We start from the raw sequence: 27,117 nt of genomic DNA on the forward strand, positions 1-27,117 counted from the left end.
CCTTGAAATTTTTCTCTCAACGCTCCTAAAGAAGTTTCACTTCAAAAGGTTATTTATTATCTATTTGTTCTTCCATCCCTGATGAAAAAGGCAGGAATCCGTCATTTTAATCAAGTCATCATATGGGAGGATGTCTTTTGTCGTTCAATACAATAATAAATAAATAATAAATAAATATTATAGGACATTATTACACAAATCGACCTAGTCCCACAGTAAGCTCAATTAAGGCTTGTGTTGTGGGTACTAGGCGACGATAAATATAATATTTAATAAATACATATATAGATAATAACACCCAGACCCAAGAACAAATAATTGAGTTCATCACACAATTATTTGCCCTGACCGGGGATCGAACCCGGGACCGTCGGCTCAGTAGGCAATTACTTTACCACTGCGCCAACCGCGTCGTCAATAGAACAAAGAGTTAGATCAGCGGCGGCCTTAGGGGGTGGCGAACAGGGCAATCGCCCGGGGCCTCGCTCTTGCAGGGGCCTCGCGCAAAAACCCACCCAAGCAAATTTAAAAAAAAGAAAATGTGTGCGTGTACTAGAGTACACACGTAAGAAGTGAAACTTCTTTATGACCTTATTTTTCAAAAAATAATTTACTATATACAATATTACAGAAAGTCTAACACGCTCGTCGCTTCGCTCCTCGCTATATTTATGTCGTGGCCATATTTTCTCATTTGCTCATTTCATGAAATGATTGGCCATTTCACGAAATGGTCGCATTTCGTGAAATGGCCAATTTAGTTTGGCCACATCATGATGTGGTTTGAGCAGATCAATGATAAGAAATCGTTTCACGATATGGTCAGCTAAACGCGCGGTTTTTTCATGAAATGATCAAAATTATTTGATCATATCGTAAAATAGTTACATTAATCATTAGTAGAGGCGCTGCAAGCTCTGTGTTATGTGATAAGATGGCGGCCGCAGGCGAAAATTTAATTATTCGCAGTAAAAAACTTCATAATTCGTTTAATAACAATATGAAGAAAGTCATAGCAAACAATTTACGACGAAGAGGTTGGAGTACCTACTATGGAAAATGTGGATATCTTATATGTATTGAAGAAAAAATGCGTCTTAAATAAAATAATTTAAGACGAATCTTTTCTTTTAGGATATATATTTATATATCCTACTATATTATTATAATTGTTTGTTTTTTAAAAAGCGATCCACTTGGCACTCGCCGGCCGCTGCCGCAGCACGCTCGCTTTGCTCGCTCGGCTCGTGCGTTGTTTATCATAGTCTAACCTAACCTAACCTAACTGTTTTCTATTGCAAAAACGATTCTCTTCTGGCATTCGCCGGCCGCTGCCGCGGCACTAACTTAAATGACATTAAACAAGTTTTTAGAATATTCTGTATTTTTTTTATATTTTATGGACTCTTTATATTTTATACGATCTGGCCAAATGTGGATGACCAAATCGTGAAACGTTGACGATTTAACGATCTGATCAAACTATGTTGGCCATTTCATGAAATGCGGCCATTTCGTGAAATGATCGATCATATCATGAAATGAGCAAATCTACGATATGGCCACGACATTATTTTACACCGGCCGCTGCTGCAACTCGCTCGCTTCACTCGCTCGGCTCGCGCGGTAGTTAAAAAATTCGAATTATAGAGTTTTCAACTTATAAAGGATTTCGACTCGACAAACACGTGTTTACGTGAGTCATAGATTTATTATCGTATTTCGAGGCTTAAAATTATTGGAATTCGATGACACAAGATCGGCTTTTAGCCCTTGCTATTCTTTCAATCGAAAATGACGTAGCTCATTCGTTGGATTATTGTGCTTTATTTAAAGATTTTATCCTTAGGAAAAGCCGCAAACATCAATTTTAAAATTTATCATCTCTGTATTTGTTAATTTGGTAAATCTTTCTATGTATAAATATATAAATATTTTAAAACTCAAATTTTATTCATTTGTATAACTTTATCATTTCTCCTCAAACATGACAAATACCTAAACCAAACAACCAGATCTACTTTCGCATCACATACATTTCACGAAGAGCAAAGGGCCTCGCAAAGGGCCTGCCGCCCGGAGCCTCGCAATGGGTAAGGCCGCCGCTGAGTTAGATATAACCATAGAATACTTAGTAGTAACTAACGCTAATATTTATATTAGCGTTAGTTACTACTAAGTATTCTATGGTTATATCTTAAACTCTTTGTTCTATATCTTTATCCATAATATTATGACGATGAAGATGTATGACGTCATCGACCTTGGCGCCTCTTGTAACTGCAACATTTAGGAATTTGTCACGCCGCGCCGTTGATCCCATCAATCAATGCTAATTAGTAATTATGAACAGATTTAATGATTATTAATGGTTACATTTCATGCATATGAGTACACTGATGGGTGATATAATCTGTATCATTTTGTTATGGTTTTTACGTACTTTTATAGTAGGGAACCCGTGTTAGTCATATCAATTTTGATAAGATTTTCCTACCAATGAGAGCTTGAATAAATGAGGTAATTGGAGAGGTATTGGATTAAAATATCAATCTCTCATAATAGTCATAATCTAAAATCATTAACCACATAATAAAAAGCAGCCAAATTATATTTTTCATTAAAATGGAGATAATTTTAACTCTGAATTATCACTACTTAGAATACTACAGTTAATCATGAACCGTATCATTTTCTGGGAACGTAATGCTAAAATAATACGTAGAAATCTTCAGTAGGATATTTTGAGAGAATGTTTTAGTTGATATGTTGTGTATATGATATGTTTGTTTGTTTGTTTGAACGCGGTAATCTCAGGAACTACGTGTCCAAATTGAAAAATTCTTTAGGTGTTAGATAGCCCATTTATCGAGGAAGGCTATAGGATATACCTATATCATCATGCTAAGACCAACAGGAGCGGAGCTACGCGGGTAAAACCGCGGAGCACAGCTAGAAAGTTAAATTATTATAAGGCTGAAGAGTTTGTTTGTTTTAACGCGCTAATCTCAGGAACTATGGATCCGATTTGTTGTGAAAAAATTTCATTTATCGAGGAAGGCTATATATTATCACGTTAAGGCTAACAGCAAGCAAGCTATTAATTTATAGGAAAATAATTGTTTATTAAGTTAACCGGTACTTATTTAACTGAAAATCAAATCCATAAATAAAAACAAGAATAACAATTAAAATACCGTCTATTTCATTAATATAGTCGCAAAACTGCATCTCTGAAACAGTAATTGATCTTATATTTGTATTATTAAACAATATACATACGTAGTTGGTACGTAATAACTAATAAGTAATAACTAAGAATCTTAGGTACTACATAGCTATTTTATTTCCTCACTAAAATATTAAATAACGAATCATCAGCTAGGACAAAATTATTTTATTAAGTGCGTCACTAACAAGCCGCTAACTATAATATTTCCCTATATAGGTAAATTTATATTATTTAATCTATTTTCCTCGAAATTATGCCCGTAATATTATTTACGTCATTGATATGAAAAAGGAATTTGAATTCTAGCTTATTTATAAATCTTACGTGGATGACGAACTTAACAAAAATTTACTTTAAATTACTAAGACTTTTTTTAACACAAATTAAAGTCAAAATATAGTTCGAACCCATGTCCTTCACTTTATAAACTACGATTTAACTCACGAACTTATGAGATTGTACATAACCAACTTTTAAAAAGCAAAACGTTCAAGTAGTTTAAAAATAGAAATAATAAATGCTCTTAGCCTATCATATCTCTATTTTTATATCCACTATCAAAGTTAAATTTAACTATAATAAATACATTACGTTAAGTTTAAGTTGTTATCTTGGGTATAAATTTCCTACCTGAATGTGAATTTGAACTATTTTCCGGATATTTTTTTAGATTTAACTCAAACTCAAACATTTATTTATTCAATTAGACTTCTTCTAGAAGCACTTTTGAAACGTCATTACATATTTTAACATTTACCACCGATTCGGAAAGCAGTATCTACGGAGAAGAACCGGCAAGAAACTCCATAGTTGCTCTTTTAAATCATGTCAGTTTTACAATATTTAAAATGAAGTTCTTAAAATGAACCGGCATGAAACTCCATAGTTGTTCATCATGTAGGTACCTAACACTTAAAATGAAGTTCTCTTAATTTTCTTTTCTCTATCAAAACTTCCCAGGAATATTTCATTGATAATTAATTTACCGAAGCATGACTGAAGCGAATTAAACAATGTACTTATTCCTGAAACAATATAAAATGATCATTAGGTTATTTCTATGCCCTATATGTTAATCATAAGCAAGAAACTTACGGATTTAGGTTAGTTTTTTAAAATACTATAATTTGAAATCCTATAAACGCACCGTGTATTCGTTTATCAAAAAACCTTGTATATTTAACAGTCAGGATATATTTGGGACAGATATCAAATCTAAAACCTATAGCCCGTCTGGGCTTGATAAGGAATAACACCAAAAAATGTGTTTTATTTGCACTTTAGAGCTGAAGAGCCGCATTGCGATAATATTTTTTTGTAATATTATGCGATAAAATAATATTATGTTTTTCAGATTAGATGTTTTTCGGTTATAATATATGTAATAAAACTTACATTATATAGGTACAAGTTAGAATTTATTTTACATAGAGTGAGAAATTAATGACTCAAAAGAATACTCAACGTACCTACCTATAATATTTGAAACATGAATTGTTTAATGCATTTTAATGCAATTTTTTTAAATTTTACTTCTTGAAATAATATAAAATTAACTCTATAGTTATATGTCTGGGATTCAAAAGAGTAGTTACTCTTTTGAATCCCAGACATAATTATAACTATATTTCTTTCAATGAACAAGGTACCAAAGCTTCAAAAAAAAGGAGGAGGTTATCAATTCGGCCGGTATGTTTTTTTTTTATGTATGTACACCGATTACTCCGTGGTTTCTGAACCGATTTACGTGATTCTTTTTTTGTTCGATGCGGGATGGTGTCGAATTGGTCCCATAAAAATTTTATTCGGATAGGCCCAGTAGTTTTTATTTTATGAGCATTTTTGTCTGTATTTGTAAATGTTGCAAGTGCAAGTTTGAAGTCGGTTGTTTTTAACGCAGTTATTGACTTGTTCCGACATCAATTCTTCAAGTCAAAACAATCACATTATACACATCTATTATATATAGGCCTATATCTCAAGACCTCAATAATAACATGCTAATGGAACTAGACCAAACAATATGTAGTAACAAGACTAAATTGAACGGATCATTGATTTACCGTTCTTTAATAGTTTGCGGTTTAGGTATTAACAGACATGGCGTTTATTACGCGAACCAATTTAGAAATTTTATGAATGAACTTGTTGACCCGATAAACTGCCTACGCGCGAACTGTTAAAACGCGTGAGGGTTATATTATGGCCCTTAAGTTTTCTTAGCTTTTTGAAGTGAAAACTTCTTTAGCGGCGTTAAGCACTTTTTCTGTAATGGGTATAAAATCTTAAACTCGCGTCAGGACACGTGACCTGATCGAAAAAGTGTAAGACGGATACCATTCCAAAATATCAAACATGCTCAACGTTAATAATCAAGTTTTCACTTCTGCCGGCACTCCCGGAGTGCAACCCGTCTTTTTCATTGTGTATTTTTGGGGCGATTTCTTCAGTTTTTTTATCATAAGATCGTTCTCGATGTTTATATCTAAGGAGAGCTCGAAATTTATCTATACTTATTACGTTAACATAATTCAAAAAGCGGGTTTTCCTGCTTTATATAATTTTCCTTGATAAAACTCATATCGGGTATCTTTATGTAACAATTTTATAATGTAGTTTCCCATAATTATATCAAATTATAAGGAATTGTTATTTTAATAAGAGATGTTTGAAATATTAAAAGGAAGGAGCGTACTTAATATAAAAGATTACAATTGAATAATAATACAGATTTATTATGGCATGTGAATGAATTCGTTCTATAGAATATTTTGGAAAGTAACTACCAAATAAAAGGACCTGAGTTAAATATTTAAAAGAAGTATATTAGTATATTATTTCCTTGTGTTTGATGTATTGTAATAAACGCCGCGTTTCGACCGCTCGTTCTTGAATACCCTAGCAACAAAATATAGGTTTATTTCGTTACTAAATTGACGTCTAAAACACACGCTGACTCACAGTTAGTATAATAATGTCAAGTTTGCTTAGTGCGTAGTGCGTGCTTGTGCCGGCAACTTGAGCTTAAAAGTTAAAATGAAGAAAGGTGTGTTTGTGTGCGTGTGTGTGTTGATAAGCTTCGTGGGAGCATATGTGAGTATTTGTTTTTAGTTTTTACTATGTTGGTAGTTTGTTTTTAAATATAACAGATCAGTGTTCGTAAAATGCTGAAAGATTTTTTTATTTCTTCTTATGAACTTATCTTTTATTATTAAATATTACACATAAACGTTCATCATGCTTAAAATTATGGTTATTTGTTCATTTTGGCTTACACGAAGTGTCACAAATATTTTTAATTCATTTTTAAAATACAAAAAATTAGCAAAATTTAAATAGGTAACACATTCTATTACTAATATATAATAAATAATGTCATTTTAAATAACTTAATTGTTTAAATATAATTGACCTAGTTACCTCGATATCGAACTATTAAAATTTAATTAAAATACCTTACGAAATGTACTGTAAAAATAAATTAGGTAGCAATTATAATTGACTGTTAAATAATTGTAATCGATTCGATCAATCGATTGTCTATTATTTTTAAATAACTTGTTATAAAAAATCTCCAAGCAAGTATGGGACAATTAATTATTTCAGAGTAACTAAAAATTCTTATAATTTCGCTTCTATTGTATAAAAAGCTCCTAATCTATTACCAATCAACCAATCTATTACAAATCAAACATTATTAATTGGCGGATCTAAAATATCTAAAATCTACATTGCATATTTTAACAATATTACGTGAATTCTAACACATTCACATCAATTCCCAGTACGCAATGACGGCATCTGCGAACTCAGCTGATCTCATAACATCTCTCATTCATGTCTATATTGTTTTAAAATTTCATTCATCACTTGTGTTAGAATCTTAGTAGGTATATATACTACATAGTCTTCAAATGTATATAAACTAATGTTGTATCACAGACGAATAATAATATACTACGTACACAAGTTGTATGATAAAAGTGTCAGGAAATTTTTGTCAAGTAAGTACCCTATAAAACTTCCAGACGAATGCATCAAATTAGATAGAGCTTTCTTTTAAAAATATATGTTTACTGTGAAGAGAAGGTCGGTATGAAAATACTAAACTCACAAACTGTAATTACTAAGTTGAGTTTGAGTTTGATTTAATTTATATTCAAATGGATTATCCGTCAAAACAATGTTATCTGCATTATTCGCCAACGCGCATAATTTAGGAATCGTAAAAAATATTATCTTAAATTTTCGATTAAAATACCTAGCTCTTATTTAAATAATATATTTTCATCATTATTTATTAGTCATAAAAAGTAAAATTATATATACGCAAAGCAAACATCGCAATTTTTTTATTGGATTGGATGGTCGGTAGAGCTTATATAAATTTTAAGAGACTTAAATTAGCACGTGATCCTGAACACTTAATAAAACCATAGCAATCGAATATTAATCAGGTCAATTATGCTATTTTCAGAATCCAAATCGAGTGCGCCACACACCAACCCACTTATCTTACTCAACCAAGAAGATCGAAGTAACGATACCAACCATGGTCCATCTAGACATAAAACTGACCAAGAAACTTGCCAAAGAATACAGCTTTAAAACAAGGAAGAAACTAAAGACCATCGTCAAAGGTATCATAAAAGATGCCAGTTCTTTATTCAAGCATAAATATTTAAATGCAACGGTCAATTTTAAATTGTTGGACGTTAAATTCTTTAGAAATAACAAAGCAGTTACAATGGATGAAAATGCTACGAATTATTTAAGAAATTATTGTGACTGGCAAACTGAGAAGAAGAAATTGAAGAAAAAGTTGTATTATTCTGTTTTGTTGACTGGCCTGGATTTGTTTTATATTAAGAATGGGAAGCCTGTTCGAGGATCTACAGGTAGAACATTAATAATAATAAAAACTAAATTATATTTTCTATTTATAACTATATCCCAATACTACACACGATCACATAAAATAAATATCTAGATGCCAACGCGACGTTACTACGTGGTTACCTACTACAATGAGGAAGGATAAATCACCAAAATTAGAATTATTTAATTATAAAAATAAACCTATATTGTGTGTCAAACACGGTTTAAAAATAGCTCATAATGTTATCTAACCATGTTATGTTATTTGGTTTCACACAATTACAATCAGAAGTTTTTAGTTTTTTTAGCATTACTATAATGTTTATATTTTCACTACATAGTATAAAACAAAGTCTCTTTCTCTGTCCCTATTTCCCTATGTCCCTTTGTATGCTTAAATCTTTAAAACTACGCAACGGATTTTGATGCGGTTTTTTTTAATAGATAGAGTGATTCAAAAGGAAGGTTTTAGTATATAATTTATTAGGTTTTAGAGAAAGCGGGCGAAGCCGCGGGCGGTAAGCTAGTTATCTTATAAATAAGTAGTGTTTTGTAGAGTTCTAATTTCGTTTTCGTTTATTTACTTATTGTATAACTATCATATTTAATAATATATTACATCTCTTACTTGCCTTCCAAATTATTTATTACCTACATCTTTATAATAATAAAAACTTTTCAGCACGCAGTTACTCAAATGGTGTTTGCAGCTTGCGAAAGAGCTGCGCGCTTCTGGAATGGCAGCCGAAGAATATGGGATATTTGCTCGCACACGAAATAGGACATAGGTAGATATAAATAAATTTAATTTTAATATAGTTACGTAGAAAAGTACTTTTTTGTGTTTGTTTTTACATCAAATATTTAAAGTTAGGTTATGTATATAGGTAGGTATGGATATAGAATTATGACACAAAATTGATAAAAAAACGAAAATTGAATGAAAAAGCTACAGAAAACATGAGTAATAATGTTTGATGTTATTCCTTTACTATATAATATAGTACTTATAACCATTATAAATTATAATATTTTATCTTTCCGTAATATGTTTATGACAAAATATATAAGGCGGTATGAAGTAAAATTGATCCGTTAAATATGAATATTATAATAAATAGGTACTGCGAATACAGATTACGGACCCTCCATTATTTCACCGTTAATATAATTGAACTCCAAACGAACCAAACAGGATTAACAGCTCACATTCACTTTGAGGCTAATAATATGAAATTACTAGATTTTACGGTTAGATTTTAGAGCCTAGACCAGATATATGCTCATTTAGTCATCTAAATATAGGATTTTGGATTATAAATTCAAGATATTTTTTAGGGATGTAACGATACCGATACCGATACCGATATATCGGCCGATATAATCGGCAAGCCGATATATCGGTATCGCCGATAATAAAACAACCGATACCGATATCAAACAATTCAAAAAACCGCGCCCAATGAACGATGCGGGAGGCCGCCCGCGCGTGCGCACTTTGTTTTTGAAAAAACTCTACCAATAGTAAACTTTTATTAGGTGCTGATTGTATGTGTATTACTTAAAGTTTAACTGACTTTGTAAAATAATAATACTAAAATAAATGGTTTTGTTGTTTTTTGATTTGGAATTTTTATTTAAAAGAATACGATTAACAGTTGAGTCTCTGTTAAATGTTGGTAACTTTTTATGCATAAAATTACTATTTATTTTTCTACCAAGCCATCGATATCGGTATCGGTATCGGTATCGCCGATACATTACTACAAATATCGGTATCGGTATCGTATCGGCAAAATCATGTATCGTTACATCCCTAATATTTTTTACATTTTATCAATCAATTCTCAGTAATAAATGAATACAATATATGTAATATAAATATAGATAAAGCTTTAAACACTGATTATACGAGAAATTTCGAAAACTATCTGATTAAACAGTGAAAACATCTAAGATTAAAAATACTTACCACAAAAATATAATATAGGAGGCATGTGTTTTCAAATAAATTCCTAAAATTTGGTATCAATTAATTAATCATAATTAAATAAGCTTTTATTTTTAGGCGTATTTCGAACATACTACTTATCAATGGTATTTAAATATTTTTCAGTCTCGGAGTACCCCATGACGGTCATCCCTTTAACAATTGCAATAAGTATAAAGGCATCATGGAGTCAAAGTATGATCCGGCTAGCATTTCAGATACCTGGTCTCCTTGCAGTCGAGTTTCTTTGGAATTCTTTGTACGGTAAGAAACTTTAATTATTTCGTTTTTAAATATTATAGAGCTTTTGTTGAATACTGAAAAATCTTTTTTCTCCTTGGTTCGAACGTCTATTTTATAATACGAAAGATTGTATTTTCTTCATCAAATAAATTATCTAGACGCTTTGCTATTTTATTTTCGTAGGCGTTATAATTTTATTTTTCGTTTTAATATTTCTATAGGCGTTTAGATTTCATGCATGTAAAGTTATAGAGATATCTTTTACCTCGTAAATGGATAAACTGTTATCATATTCTTTTGAACTGAAAATCTCTATTTCCAAATCACTATTCTCTCTTTATTTTTTTGAACTGAAAATCTTTCTTTCGGGATAGTTATTTCTTGTACTTTCCATTAACTAAAATAAATTAATTCACAACACCATAACTTAGAATTCCCCGATCTTTTTTTAAGATTTTTCTAACTAATTAATTCAATATTAATTTAAATTGTTTTATTACAGGAGCAAAAAGGCTTGGTGCATCAAAGAGAGCAACCAGCAGTTGGAGTATAAAATATATGTTTAGTTTATAATTATCTAGTACTTATTTTGTGTGATACTAGCTTAATAAAATATTATGAGATAAGAATAAGACTATTCTGTTTTATTAAAGTTATAATATTCCATCAATATTCAAAGATAATTACTTATGTACTGAAAGAAAAAACATCAAATACATATAAAAAACGTGTACGTTATACTGAAATAAATACTACACTATTTGTATCAGGAAATACATATTATTATTATAAAAGGAAACATTTGTATATGTATGTATATTTGTAACGTTTTCACAAAAACTACTAGACCGATTTCAAATATTCTTACACTAGCGTCTGCAGAAAGCTGCTGTTTTATTTCGTTTTTATCCCGCGTCAGCCCATGCTGATTTAAGTATGTAGTTTAAAATTCACAGCAAATACAGAAAACTATTTTCTATAAATTCACTTTCACTTATATACCTGCAAATGCGTAAACATAATAAATTCGGGTCACGCGTCCGTCCGTACATCTCATATAAAATGCCGTATTTGTATGCAATATACAAAATTGAAAGTTTTCTTCGAAAGTGTTATACTTTAAAACTGAAAGTATAGCCAATTAAGTTTCGTTAGTTAATGGTCGGATTTATTGTTTAATTGCTGGCTGGCTATTACTTAAGATGATTGTTAGCTTTGAAAAGTGCAAAAATTTAAAAAGTGAATCGAAATATTTCATTTTCAGACCTCTTTTGATTCTATATATTTGATTAAATAACACAGCTAGAAGAACCGAAGATAAATATTAAGTACCAACCTATAAATAAAAACGTAGATTTTAAATAAAGTGAAAAATAGAGGGTGGTGGCACCAATTATCGGCCATGTCAACTTTTTTTGAACTTTGACTGGATGTAATTTTTACATTAATAGCTTTTTCTTTCTTACAGTGCCTTTTTCGGGTAGATAGATATTGATACTCCATTACTACATTTGCAAAATTACGAATCCATTGTTACTTTATTAAATATAGAATTTTTATTTCGAACATGCCGATTTCCCTCAATATCGGCCACTAACAGCAAGATAACACCCTAATATCTGCCGTCTTTGGCCCTAATATCGGCATAACTTTTCTTAGGTGAAGTTAGATGAATAAAACTTAAAACTGGTAAAATTTTTTATAATCCATTGAGATATAAATCATTTTTTTAACTCGCCTATCATGAATGGTCTTTTCGTTACATTGTCTTAAAAATTTAAAGTAATGTACCAAGTTCAGTATTCTTATAAGACAAAAATAAAGATACGGGGTTAAATGAGACTTGTGTCAATCAACTAGAAAAAGAATTGGCTTGGAAATGTTATAAGAAATCACCCAATCATTAAACCAACATATTCATAGAATACTACCTACTTCACTTCTCATCCACCCACTATTTGATGAACCAAGAAACCAGAAGGATGGTGTGGTATTAAAGATTACTTTTGGTGGCCTACGGATGAAGGGAAAACAACCATAAAGATTCTCCTGCTGCAGATATGACTAGCAAAACATTTATTGTTACTTTTTCACTGCCCTTAGCAACTTCATAAATGTTCTTCCATCTCTTAGGCCCTATTACTTTCCCTGTCTTCGGAAATATACTAAAGCTCGTCTCATCCCCATTTATATGCTCCGTGGGTCTTGTAATATGTCTTCCGTTTCCGATTGATTTTATATTATGTTCTTGTAAGTCATTAAACCACTTTCTTCTGTAACTACAGCCCTGGCCAGCTTCTTTCATTTTAAAAACAAGGAATACCACTTTTTCCCTGGTTTTCTATTTTTAAACGGATTGGGTCTTTTATCTTCTTTTGTAATATTTTTAACGCTATTTATCACGTTGCCGTGTGATCCAGGAAAACCGTAGATAGGCAAACCGTAGATCGGTATCAACTATCAACCATTGAACAATTTCTTCTTCTTCATTTCGGTTTAAGCCGGTATCTCTACCAACTGTGCATTCTGTGTCTATTCTTCCATGAAGTCTATCTTGTAAAGTGGTCCTCAGGATGTCATATTGTCGAGATGCTTCTCTGATGCTCATATTTTGATTTTTGACGGCATTCACTGTCTCTATAATTTTACTATGGTCAACAAAAAGGACAAACAAAAAGGTCAACAAAAAGGAGAACGTTTGCAATAGCCAACGTTTTACTTTTAGTTGATCTTTTGCTAGTTTAGATTGTGCTGGCATGATTTTGGCATAGCAATTAACAAAAATTAAAATACATCACCTCCTTGTTTATTGTAAAGTCCGACGGTAGTAGAAAATGTCTTACTAAGGTGGCCGTTATTACGCATCAATTCGCTTTATATCGGCCGTAGCTAATAAAAATCGTTTTTAGGCGGCCGACTTTAGGATCCAGTGATCAAACGGAGCTGGTGTTTCATTTCTAACCTTATTAATATCACTGCTAACATATAAAATAGATAAACATGTTATTTGAAGTTTTCGTGCATTACCCCAATATCGACCACCCGGCCGATATTGAGATTTATCAGCAAATACAGATCCCCAATCTCGGCCCCGCAATTATTTCATTAAAAAGACAAATAAATGTAAAAACACACTATTTTATCGATAATTTGACTGTTTTTCTTTGAGAACACATAAAATTCAATACTATATGTTTGTTTAATTCCATTAAAATACTTATCAACGTAAAGCGTCGACTCAACGATTTGACTACGCAATGCCGCCAAACTACGCACGTTTTTACCTGCACGTGCTCTATGGCTTACTGAATTTTCAAGAGTTGAGATACCCACACCGAAATTTGGGAGGTTTTACTTATGTATATAGAGTCACTTTTTGCATAAAAACTTTTATGATTTAAGATCGATATTTATAGTTATATTCCGTTTTCTCGAAAAGGCCGATATTAGGAGCAGGCCGATAATAGGAGAATCCACCTACTTAACACTTTTTTTAATTTTATTGATTAGAGAATAATTAACTAATGTAAAATATAAATTATATCAAATCTTTCAAACCTGGTCGAAAATTTGAAAATGACGAAAAAAAATGAAGACATTCTTAATTTGAATTCCTAAAAAGGGCGCCATTCATGCAATTTCATTCACAGATTGAACACAGTGACCTAAAGACACGGTAAAAAACAAAAGGGTACAGTTATTTTATATGTCAGTATGCACATTACATTGTTTTTAATTTGGACTATTATAAGAACAAAGACTGAACGGTAAGTGGTCATGGTTCGGAGGTGCCACGTACTGTGGTAATCCTACATAATGGTGACATACTAACCAACAGTTCAGACAATTTTATATATTGTTTCCCGAATCGTAAATCTTGCGAATTGAGTGTGAAAGTTTTTATAGGTAAAACGGACTAAGTATTTGATTGTGAAGACATTTTTTGTTATTATTTAATTTACAATTGTATTGTCTGTTTTTGTTTTCTACAAAAATATAAAGCAGTTCTACTTTCTGACAAATTAATTTAAACAGCATACTTACTAATATTTGGTTACTAACCACTAAAAATATTGTTATCTCAACGACCTACAAGACCCAAGTTTAATTAAAAACTACATAACGTAATAGAAAATGGGGAAAAGTGTAAGTCGTTTGGACTTTCAAGCACATCTTGAATCTAGATTGAAAGTGGTTTCTATATCATACAAACGACCTTGTAACATGGACAAATTGATATTCTAGATGGGTTTCTAGTTGAAGATCTTAATACTATTATAAAGGCGAAAGTTTGTAAGTATGTATGGATGTATGGATGTTTGTTACTCTTTCACGTAAAAACTACTGAACCGATTACAATGAAATTTAGCACACATATAGAGGGTAACTTGGATTAACACATATGATAGGTTTTATCCCGGAAATCCCACGGGAACGGGAACTATGCGGGTTTTCCTTTGAAAACGCGGGCGAAGCCGCGGGCGGAAATCTAGTAATCAATAGATTGATACGAATAGATAAGTTAATCGATTTTGTACCTTACATAATAAAGGTATACATAATACATAGTTTATTGAAGTGTGAAACTTCTTTATCGGGGTTGGAAAAAAAATTAGTGTAACATTTTTTCGTTACGCGTGACATTTTTCCGTTACGCGCCATCTTTTTCTTATCCCTACCACGCGTGATTCGACATATTTCTGTAAAGTTGCATATACTAAATTATTTTTTAAAAAATAAGGTCATAAAGAAGGTTCACTTCTTACGTGTGTACACTAGTACACGCACACATTTTTTTTTTGTACACAGAAATAAGTGAAAAAGGCAGTTTATGAATGGTCATACTGTATCGAAGAGGGCAGATAAATATATATGTTTTAAAAGATAATTTTATAATATTACTAGTTAGCTAACCCGGCACACGTTGTTCTGCCTTACTCTTATCATTTAAGGGGATAAAAAATATTGTCCGATTCTCAGACTCAACATTTAATGAGAATCGGTCAAGCCGTTTCGGAGTATGATACCTAATATTGTGACACGAAAATTAACGAGAAAGAAAGATTAGATTTATTGTAAGGCTATTTGATTAATAAAACATGTGTTACATATTGTATCTGCTCCATAAATAGTTCTATAATATTATGACGATCCATGAATACCTCTAATTAGAATTTACATCTCGTTTCAAGTTATCAATTGGCGATCTCAGTATTACAAATGCATCCCATAGCAATGTGAACCGATATAATCGTAATCCCACACTGCGACATTTCATATTGTTACTAAATCCTGTAATTACTGCAACTTTCCCATGTGTATGGTAAAAACTTGGAAATAGGATTACTGCTTGCTTGTTTTAATACTTGTGCAGACATATTTTATAAGAATAATTTAATTGTAACATGATTTTGATGAGGACTATTTCGAAAATAGTTTGACAATTAAAAATTCTCTGTGCTGCGCTCCACCATATTTGCGCCGGCCCTAACTAATGTGAAAAACTTGCAGAAAATTACAAATGGATAATTTTAATAACTCTCTTTTACTTTCATTTACTTTGATTCTCTCAATTTATTTGTATTTTAAACAACTTAAGCTTCCGGAGTATACTCTACTTATACATAACTAACTCTAATGTTCACTTATATTTATTTATTTCAAAGCCATAAACAACAAACAAATTGCACAAGTTTCCATACATTACAGCCTTAATTGGACATCGCAACATTTGTGAATAAAGACTCCGTGGTTAATAGAGTTGAAATGCTCTCTCTTTTGAGATTTCCGAAACAATGCGAGCGAGTGACAGCGAAATATCGGGAGAAAGGTAACAATGGGTTCATGTGGGACATATCGGTGTGATCTGGTGGAACAGGGGAGGTGTGGAGTCGATTTAAAATATTATATGCAGAAACTAGTAAAAGTTCGTGGTTTAGTCCGCGAATAAAAAGTAGCCTACGCGACGTTCGGATCTAGATTCGAATTCCAATTTCAAAATTATTTTATTTTTGTATGAATATTAGATGGCAATCAATAACAATTACTGTATTAAAAGAAACACATAATATACTATAATTTTATCAATGTTCTAAAATTTATAGTATACCTACAGTATCAATATTCTTAAATATACAATAACAACATAACTTACCTCAATTACATAATTTTATGTGCTCCCAATTGTATACTATTTCACCGAATTACAAAATATAGTATAACTAAGTTAGAAATTATTTCACAATTGCGACTCCATAGATTTTCTGTCCAACACGCAATGTGTATCAATCGAAGTGGAACTCTAAGATTTTCACTATCTCACTGTTCATTTAAATCTGTCCTGGATTTCCTTCAGCATTGTTGCATTTAATACGGGGTGAAATCATTTGTACCTTTAGTACCTATGGAAAGTTCTATAATTAATATTGTCAAAAGTTTTGAATTTGGAACTTCAACAGTTTTGATGACGCTATGAACTCGCATAGACTATGAGAAAACTCGCGTTATAAATCACAATAAAAGTTATTTTAAAATTAAAAATATATAAGTAAGTACATCTATATAAAATATAGCTTTCCTAGCTTTACCGTGTGGAAATATTTTTACAAATAGAGTAGAATTTACTACATAATATGTATATATGTTTATGTCTAGGTACTAAAAATATTTCTTTCTTCAACTTAGTTGAGCCGAGAGTATCTCAAATTTACAATTTTATATAATTCCATTTATTGTATTACAAGAAAATATTTTGATTATTAATATATTATTACTTAAAACAAAATAAACAAAAAAATCATCCAATCTCTAAGCATCCGACAGTGTACAACAACCCTTAATCCACAGCAATATTTCACGACAGCAACCACCTAACAACGTTCTAATTCAGCTTCACAAAACCGCACAGTCGCATGCCGTCAAACACCGCGCGCTGTCGTTGTCAAACGTTGACAATAACTTTTTTTATCTGTGCATTTTTACAAACAAAAACTTCTGCCTAAATTTAAAAAAGAATTCTATTATTCTTTATGGTTCAAAATTTTCGGCTGTTTAGCTTTTAAAAAAATAAAGCGACTGGCTGTATAGAAAAAAAAATTGCTGTCAGTTTTGCGCGGGAATTAAAAGTATTTTTTTTTATTGTGAATTTGGAAATATTTTTAAATATTATTGCGAGATGAACAAGTAAAATCATATTTTAATTCACGGAAATGCCTAGTGTAGTGTAATTATGTATTTGTGTCGATTGTTGTTTACAATAGCTTTATTGTATTTTTTGGATCGAACCGTACACGGCGCGGAGTTTTTTGACAATGATGTAAGTATTTTATTTATTTTATATTTTCAGGTAACCACTCTTACCTCTACTAATAATAATTGTTTTGAATGAAAATGTAAACATTAAATTTCCATAAACGATTGTTAAGAAAACTAATGCTTTAAGGAACTGTGTCATATGAAATAATTTTCCCGATTTGTAACGGTATTTACCTATTAATTATTACTTTTCCGTTTTCATATCACCATTTTACACCAACCTATCGAAGAAAGATTTTCTTTTTGTTCCTATTTCATAAATAATAATCAGAAAAATTAATCATACAAATTGAGAACATCCGTCGTATTAAGAGCGCTTATTCAATTTAACGCAAGTCAAAAACTCCGCGATCTATTACGATAGATCGCGGCTTGCGCTATCCTTTTACTATGAACAGCATAGGTCCACAGGAGAGCGCCGAGCAACATGTCCTCTCCCTGGAAAGGCTCGCTGCCGACTGATTTTAATCGGGTCGCGCGCAGTGTTTTATAGTACTTTAAAAAAAATTGTAGAAAAATAATAGAGGTACCTTAGTTGATTTTTTAAATTTTATCTTATAAGTAAGACATTCTTTTATTGCAATATGTATAAATTATATTCAATAAAGTCAAATATCTTGGTGAAAATAATCATTTTGTCGACTATAATTTCTAAAAAAATTCACATTGTTCGGATTTTAATTTCGTAAGTTAGGAGTCCAAAATAAAAAAATCTTTTAACTAACTATTTTAATAAGGACTTTTGCAGTTAGTTAAAAATAATTGTGTGTTAGATCTGTCAGCAATTTCAGATATTTTTAGCTTCGAAATTGACACTAAACGTGAAATCAGGTAATCATCGGCTCAGTTATCTTGATGGTATTCACAAATACTGTATTAATTGAAAAAAACTCTTAACTAACTACATAGACAATAAAATTTCCTAAAATTATTAGTAATTCATATGTTTGTAAGATAAGTGGTTGATGGACAACCTGGTTTGAAAAATCACATATTTGAGCCAAACAGCGCTCGGACCGCGTACACGGCCTTAAAGAATGGCCGTTAAAACTTAAAATTTAATTTAATTAATTTATTAAGTACCTAAGTTAAATTGATTCTTTAATTTTTATGGAAAATTAGAAGTACCCACCTACCAAAGCTGGCTATTGTCCAAATCAAAGCAAAAAGATTTAATCCAAAACAGTGATTTATAATATCGCAAAAATCCGGTTGTATTATGTATATCAAAAAGAAGTACACAAGACTGGTATCTTGTATTCAGTTTGTTTACGTTTTCAAGGTCGTAGCTGAAGGACGTTTGGGTTCAATAACCTCTTACTATTTTTGCTTGCAATAAAAAAGCCTATACATTTCGATAGCACGAAGCGTTTTTGGTGAAAATAATGTTTATCAGTGATGGAATGCTCCAAAATGGCCTATTAATAATAATAATAGTTAGGGGGAACTTTTGCTATAGGAAATTTATTAGAGCAAAATAAATTCCTTCTACCAAAAGAAAGAGCAGAAATAAAAAATTAGTGTCGGAAAATTTTTACAATTTGGTATTAAATACACAGTAAGTTATTGCTTATTTTTTGTTTATTACCTATACCTACTTTCATACGAATTTCATAATGATGAACAATTATTTTGATATCGAAATATATTAAATTCCATGATTCCATCCTTAAATATCTAATACAGGTTATTAATCAGATCATTAAATAATAATACAAACACACAAAAAATACCTAAATCAAGGATACGTAAACGATATTAATTCAAATACTTAAAATAATACGATATCCAAAGCTCAATCATACATATTTAATACACTAATAAATTCACACGTGTTTTAATTTTAAATAAAAAAATATTAATATGTCCACGAAAACGTAAAAAAATCATTGAAATATATTCAAAAGCAGAGCTATAAAGAGCTTAGTGACATTTGAACCTGTACCAGTTCTGCCCAGTTCAAGGTTTGTCCAATTTGGGCCTATTCATTGTGAGCCTTGACTCTAGTGGACAATTTCGTCCCACTCTCAATTTCTAGCTATTGTTTTACTTCCCGGGCGTAGGAAAGTTGTCGCTATGCGTGATGTGAACTAGGTTTTGCAAGCGGCGCCGTGTGGTAGCCTGACAAAAAGTCTGTATGTCGATAATTATTAATATATCAAAGATAGATACATGATTGTTTATATATTTATTGCATACACATTAATCTGTGCTAACTGAAGTTAATTCAGTCCTTATGTAACTCAACTCAAATTATGATAAACTGATTGTATTTAAAATGAATACCTTTTCGTTGTATTATTAAGTTACCTATTTTATTTATTCTATTACTTTATTTGTCTCCACTAAGTGAATTTAGTAACCGCACTTTTTCGTGTTCTTATGTTTTTAATATTTTAGAATTTTAAAGAGACGAATATCACAATCAATTTAAAAAATATTTAAATTTTTCCAGCCTATTAAGTTATAGATGGGCTGACATTTAGCTTAATGTACATACATTTTATAAAACAGGTTAATTAAAAAGTATTATCTAGCAAAAAATTCTAAGTGGCACGCGCAAGATTTTCAATGGCTGTGAAGTTTCCACACTGTCATAGAGAAAACTATGATAATATATTATGTTACCCGTACAATATCTCTGATTTCCGTGTCGTAGGTTATGGATCTCTTCCGGTATATTGAGATAAGTCTTTTTGTTGAAGAAAGTATGATTTTGGAAGTATGGCACTTTCGTAATATTGACAAAATAAAAATATACATAATATATACTTAATAGTTTATAATATTCACAAGTTAGATCTATATTATCGCGACCTCCTAACGGACCTTAAGGAATTTTTAATTATACTAATAATTGTAGTTGTACATTTTCAATTACATACTTAATTTTTATACCTACAAAGAAACTTCCGGGAAACATATTTTAATTATAATATATCGGGAAACTGTATAAGTTCCGTTCGGTAATTTTTAAGTTTTTCAGGGTCTAAGTTATGTTATATTATGTGAAGTCTTAAAAAAAATTCATTACATTTTCAAAAAGGCTTTGATTGTAATAATTCGTTATTTGAATTAAATTTAATTACCATATTATATTTGGATTTTAACGTATACCCAGTGCTAATTATTTTATATTTCTCTTATACTTTTACTTTTAAATAATTCAAGATCAAAATGTGGTAAAATAAACAAATAAAAGTCGAGTACAATAAACTGATTTTAATAAAAACGCAATAAAACGACTGAACTGTAAATACTTCACACCACTCTCTCACATACCATTGTATTAAATATTGTATTATAAACTAACTTAGTATTGAATTCAACTAATTAGCAATTGTATACATTTTTGTATTTATTTGATTATATAGGTATTTGATTTTATGTAAATATAATGATGTTGCGTATAGAGCTACATCAAAAATAAATGTTTAAAAATAGAAAATGATAAGCTATAAAATTACGATCTAGTATAAGAATTAGATACATAATTTAAAATGTCCTTTTTATTTATTATAGTGGACGAGAAGAATTTACCAGAGATGTTAGAGCATTAAAATGCTCTAAGCATTAAAATGCTCTAAGCATTAAAATGCTCTAAGCCCCAGATAATATTATTTAAAAGTTATTGTATTCTACTTGAAGTCTATGTATTTACGATTCAAAACGTGACATAAAGACATAAAAGTTTCAATTTAAATTCTTGCATTCAAGCAATGTCTCTGTCAGTTACGTAAACCATTATTGGAAACCAAAGTAACAAGGAGTTAGTTCTTTAACCTTAGAGAGAGATTGCAAGCCATTTAAGGTTATACTTTACTTTCTTTTTGCTTAAACTTTGACTTACAATGATCGTGATCATTGAAAATATTGGAATATCTTTGTCGTTACAATCTGATTCACATTATGGTTTATCTGAAAACGTTTTCGATAGTACGGTTTGTTAAAAAACGTGTTTGGAATAAAATTTGAAAGGAGGTTATTTAAGAAATTTCAATTAAACATCAGATATTTATCCTGCGATACTCTTTATAATATGTGAAATGAACATAGCTGCTCTATATGAAATAAAACCAAATATTTTTCGAGTACGTAGGTACTTATATGGATTATTATTACCTACAAATAGTCCAATCTTTATTCTTCATTATAATGTAAGAGTCATAAACTTAAAGTATCTATAAGCTATTTATTACGAACTAGCTGCGCTTCGCGGTTTAACCCGCGTGGCTCCGATCCTGTTGGTCAGCGTAATGATATATAGCTTAGAACCTTCCTCGATAAATGGGCTATCTAACACAGAATTTTTCAAATCGGACCAACAAACTCTTCAGCTTTATAATATTAGTACATCATCATCACTACATAGTATAAAACAAAGTCGCTTTCTCTGTCCCTATATGTCCCTTTGTATGGTTAAATCTTTAAAACTACGCAACGGATTTTGATGCGGTTTTTTTTAATAGATAGAGTGATTCAAGAGGAAGGTTTTAGTATATAATTTATTAGGTTTTAGACAAAGCGGGCGAAGTATTACATAAAACAACCGATGTTTAAGATTGATAAGCATAAAGTATGATAGAAAAACTGAACCAGATGGTATAGAACCACTTTCATCTAGTATTTCCTCATATATGTATGGCTATAAATTTATTATGCTGCATCGAACTGGATTGTCGATAAAAAGGCAGAGCATTTCCTTTTACTACGTCCCTTTCCTTAAAAAAATTTCCTTGTTATAAGCGATGATGTTATTGGACTCTTACATGAATCGTCTTTTTTTAAGACTAATTATTACTAGTATTACGATTCACGGCAAAAAAAAGCAAAGTAAACTAAACTATTCTTTATTGCTAAAGATATATATATTAGATAGGTAAGTTCAATCATTAGTAAAATCTAAATTATCTACTTATTATATTTGAATTTATCAGCATTTTAACGCTCTAATAATAACAGGTCATAATCCCTAAGCCAGCCCAAAGAATTACAACAAAATTTGGCACAAGGCAAGGCACAGTATATGAGCACAGTATATGAGCAAAAATTGAGGGCCCATATATTATTCCATATCTCATTATATCTTGGTTAATCTCACTCCATAAATTCTCCATATAACAACTAATTAACATGATAATCAAATACAATGATCGCATGTATCTTTTATTCAACAATAATTTTATTGCTTCGTAAAATACCTGAGCAGAATTAGGTCGAGAATGCTAAAGGTTATTGTATAAAGCTCTGTTGGATCATGATTCTGCTAAAGTATTGTGCAAACTTTGTTGTTATTTATATAGTGAGGAGAGAAAATTATATTCTGAACGGAATAAATTAGTTGAAATGTTAATCCATCTTTATTGAATAAATTGGAGCAATTTAGCAACTGATAGTGATAATTATCAAGTTACTTCGCTAATTTTTAGCCTTATACCTATTTGAAAAACTCATATTATGTACGCATATAGCATGATTTCTAATACTTAAATTATTTTTAAAGATATTGCAATAAAATACAAAATTCACATAAAACTCAACCAACTAAAACTGCATGTAATTTCAACACAATGAGTTTTATTTCATCTACTTATCGAAATTAACCAAAATATAATCATGTATGTTCACAGAATGTCATCTTATAATAATCCGTTACAATACAAAATAACAAAAGCTAACTGTAAACGAATAAAGCTACTTTGTCACCAACAGCAAGTGTAAGACAATTTTATCGTGCATCCATTTATCGTGTCCAGAGCGAAACAAATAATTTTCTTATCAAATAATGTAAGTACTGTTATTGTAAGTAACACTGACAGTAATAATACAAACAAATAGCCTTTATTAAAAATGTTTCACGTAGCCATTATTATACTAAGTTTTTTAAAACTTATCTGCAATTGATATTTCAACTAGTAACCTTCGAGCTTCATTCAAAATATGGACTGAACAAGCACAAACTAAAGATTCATTTGAATAAGCAATATCTAGCAATTTAGTAGGAACCATTCCATTTTTCACAACGGCGTTTACTTCCCGTACTTCTCAGTAACTTTATAATAATAAAAGTTTCTATCAAAATTGAAACATGCGTCAAACGCATATGTTGCTGTTATGTTCCGTGCTATTAATTATAGCTGTCAATGTTAGATAAACATTTAATATGATTATCTCACGAAAGATCTGTGTGTATGTATCTAAAAAATGATGTCCGCAAGAACAGAAGCATTTACAAAAAGAAGCAACAGCTCTTTAATATTTCCTATTTGATTGGTAACGTAGGTACAATGTATTACAGGTTTATTAAAAGTTTGAAAGTATAGATTTCTGTATGTTGCCTTTTAAAGCACTTTAATTTTGTTTATCACTGGAAAGCTGATACCGCGTGCTTGCGAGCGTGATAACGCTTTTCAATGATAATCAAAATTTTGTATTGAGAAAGAGCTAATTAATCAACGCTGAATCGAAATCGTCCTTTTAACAGTGTTGTGACAACAATTCTAAGTGTGTGGGCGAAGCTTAATTTTTTAATCAGTAAATAAACGCAAAAGTTGCTTCAATTAACCAGGAAATACGTTAAAAAGACAGAAAAGTCCACTACATATACAATGATTAATTATATAAAACTAAAATCCGTTCAAAAATCCTTGATTCGCAAAACCCATGTCATACTAACCCACGATCGCATATTTGCTATACAAAGGCATTCACATTCAAGTCACGAAGTGCTCTCACATAATAATTACAGGCAGTTTCTCTACAAACCAAATGACTCCATATGAATCTGTGAGCTTAACGCAAGCTTAATTTAACGACTAGGAAACAAAAACAAATTTATTAACACACACGTATTCTATCGTCTCGTTTGAAAAGGCTTAAATACATTTTTCATAGTTTGGAATAGACTTGAGAGTCGTTAAAAAAAGTGTAGAAAAATTTATAAGATCATTTTTGCCAAATGATGAGGTTGAACTACATTCGATTTATTAAAAGAACGATTGGTAAATGTTAAAATACGTTGTGACGATTCAAAAGTGCTCCTAGAAGAAGTCTTATTGAATAAATAAATGTTAAGGCTTTTGAGTATGATTTCATAAGGTAGAGGAAAAATATTGAATGAAAAAGGAATGACCAAAAAACGCACTCCAAACAGTAGAAAACATTTTGGAAGGCTTATGAAAATTGTTTGATGAATTAATTATGCACTTATAATAACCTCAATTAAGATACAACCTGCATGCGACCATGACACCAGAGAGTGTAGAATAATTATTAGCTCGTTGCTTGCAATAACGGATCCACCTTAATACTCAAATAATTATAATGTTTATTTACCTATTAATACCACCTCATTGTGTTCAACAATTTGCCTTACTATTAATTAAGCATGTTATGAAATCTAGGGTATCTATGTCAAGGTTAATTGATGATGAAGTAATGTAGTAAAGTAAAACAAAAAGAGTTTATTTATAATTGTATTTAAAAGCTTTTTATAAAATAGAGCTTACATTAACTTGTTTTACATCTCTTTTTTATATCTACGCTCGCAATTTGTTGAGTCATAATTAAGAAAAGGAGTTGAAACTATGATGAGATTAGTAGCCGTAATTCTATTGTAGTTTTGATTATAGGGGAAGCATAACAATGTTACACAGTTGTAGAGCTGGCTCGGCCTACAGGGCTCTATATTTTCTAATTATTAACAAGACAGATAAATCAAGTCCATCAGAAAACTTATAAGTAAATCCTCTCCTCATCCTCGGATCATATTTACAATCAATACCTTATAGCATCAATAAACCATTTATACCTACTAAAAGAATTTAAAGAAATTAGTTCTCTAGTCATTTTATATAATATGAAAATGTGGTTAAAATCAATACTTAGCTTAGTTATGACGTCATTTTCACTAAGGCAATATACTTACTTTTTGTACTGCTTACTCATTTTAGGTATAAATTGAAATAATTTTCTAGCTCTTTTTATTCCATTACAACATTTCTTGTTTGTTTTAAAAATAACATTAAATGAATAGCAGGAAGCGATGCAAATAATCACAGCATCTCATCTCGGAACAAACGTTGCGTATCGTTGAAAGTGCTCGAGTAAATTTCTAATCTTATCGAGATTGTGTGTGTGCAACACTTGAATATCATTTCGCTAACCTCAATTGTCATAATACTTTATTGTAATTACTATAATAATATATATCTTCAATTAAGCTTCAATTATTATTCAAGTTAAAAAGAGTACCCAACAAGTCACTGTCACCATTATTATTTATAACTAGCGGTCTACCATGGCTTCGCACACGGTACATGTTTACGTTTTCTCTCCATTCTCGTACTTCACGGAATATTATAAGAAAATAATTAACGAAATCGGTTGAGCCGTTCTCGAGTTTTCGGCGTAAGAACACATTTGGCGAAGTCAAATTTAAAGTGAGTAAAATAAGCACTCAAAATAGAAAACTAAAATTACCATAAATAGAGCCGTTTCCTTTGGAACCTAAGATTATTTACGCGCTTACCTTTTTCTTCTCGATTGCATGTTGTTCTTCCGTTTAGCGGTTATACATAACTATCTGTGCCCCGCGGTTTTACCCGCAGTGTTCCGCTCCTGTTGGTCTTAGCGTGATGATATATAGCCTAAAGCCTTCCTCAATAGATTGGCTACCTAACACCGAAATAATTTTTCAAATCGGACCAATAGTATAGTACAAGTATAGCTCCTGAGATGACATATGCCTTTTAATCTTCTTTTAATCCATAGAGATGTCTTTTTATAGCTTTCTTTTAATGAAAGAAAGCTATAAAAAACAACTTAATTTTTTTTACTTTTGTGGTTATGGAATTTACGACGAAGAAGAGCTTGTACTTTTCTTCTAATAAACTAATTGCTCAATGCCCTAGTACCTATACATTTAAAGACTCTACAAATTTAAATACCTTACGCGTATTCAATTAACCCAGTATTACAAGAGATAAGTTACTTACATAACAACTTGCTACAAAAATTACAAAAAGATTCGGATGGCCACAACTGACCGTAAAACTCAATACAAATAACTAACAGTGAACCGTAACAATTACGTTTTGGGCAATTGCTAACCGTTTTGTAACACGGAAATAATATGAGATTATAGTGATATTGAACAATAAGTATTGTGATTTATTATCTGTATTATGTCTATGTTTATTAATAATGACAATTTCGTATGAGGAAGTATTTTATTTATTTTTTATTTTTAACACTTTACTATGCTAGTTAATAATACAAATTACTTAAAACTACAACTTATTCCTAGACTAGCACAGAGGGCCGCCTTTAGCACTAAAGAGTGATCTCTTGAAGTATTATGTATTCTTTGTTATATATAATAGTTAATTTGTATTTAATATTTGCAGGGTCATTGCATTGAAAAACGTTTATTTTTGCATTTCGCTGCTGTTTTCTTTCC

The 27,117-nt window shown here is 30.8% G+C and overlaps 2 protein-coding genes across 2 annotated transcripts in view; both read left to right on the forward strand.

The window, feature by feature from the left end:
* Positions 1-6,203: 6,203 nt before the first annotated feature.
* LOC149481445 (A disintegrin and metalloproteinase with thrombospondin motifs 16-like) lies at positions 6,204-10,919 on the forward strand. The gene is made up of 5 exons (XM_089705212.1): positions 6,204-6,325; positions 7,710-8,130; positions 8,793-8,898; positions 10,227-10,364; positions 10,846-10,919. The coding sequence occupies exons 1-5, from the start codon at positions 6,269-6,271 to the stop codon at positions 10,907-10,909; spliced, it is 786 nt and encodes a 261-aa protein (XP_089561338.1). The 5' UTR covers positions 6,204-6,268; the 3' UTR covers positions 10,910-10,919.
* Positions 10,920-17,230: 6,311 nt separating this feature from the next.
* LOC149481446 (A disintegrin and metalloproteinase with thrombospondin motifs adt-1-like) overlaps positions 17,231-27,117 on the forward strand; it is a 47,234-nt gene continuing 37,347 nt past the window's right edge. The window contains exon 1 of the mRNA XM_089705000.1: positions 17,231-17,658. Coding sequence (XP_089561126.1) covers positions 17,572-17,658 — 87 coding nt within the window. The 5' untranslated portion in view covers positions 17,231-17,571. The remainder of the gene's footprint in view (positions 17,659-27,117) is intronic.

This window comes from Colias philodice, chromosome 16 (assembly GCF_061535455.1).
Source record: "Colias philodice isolate Cphi_HAF_F1 chromosome 16, ilColPhil1 Martin Lab GWU primary, whole genome shotgun sequence".
Lineage (NCBI taxonomy): Eukaryota > Metazoa > Arthropoda > Insecta > Lepidoptera > Pieridae > Colias > Colias philodice.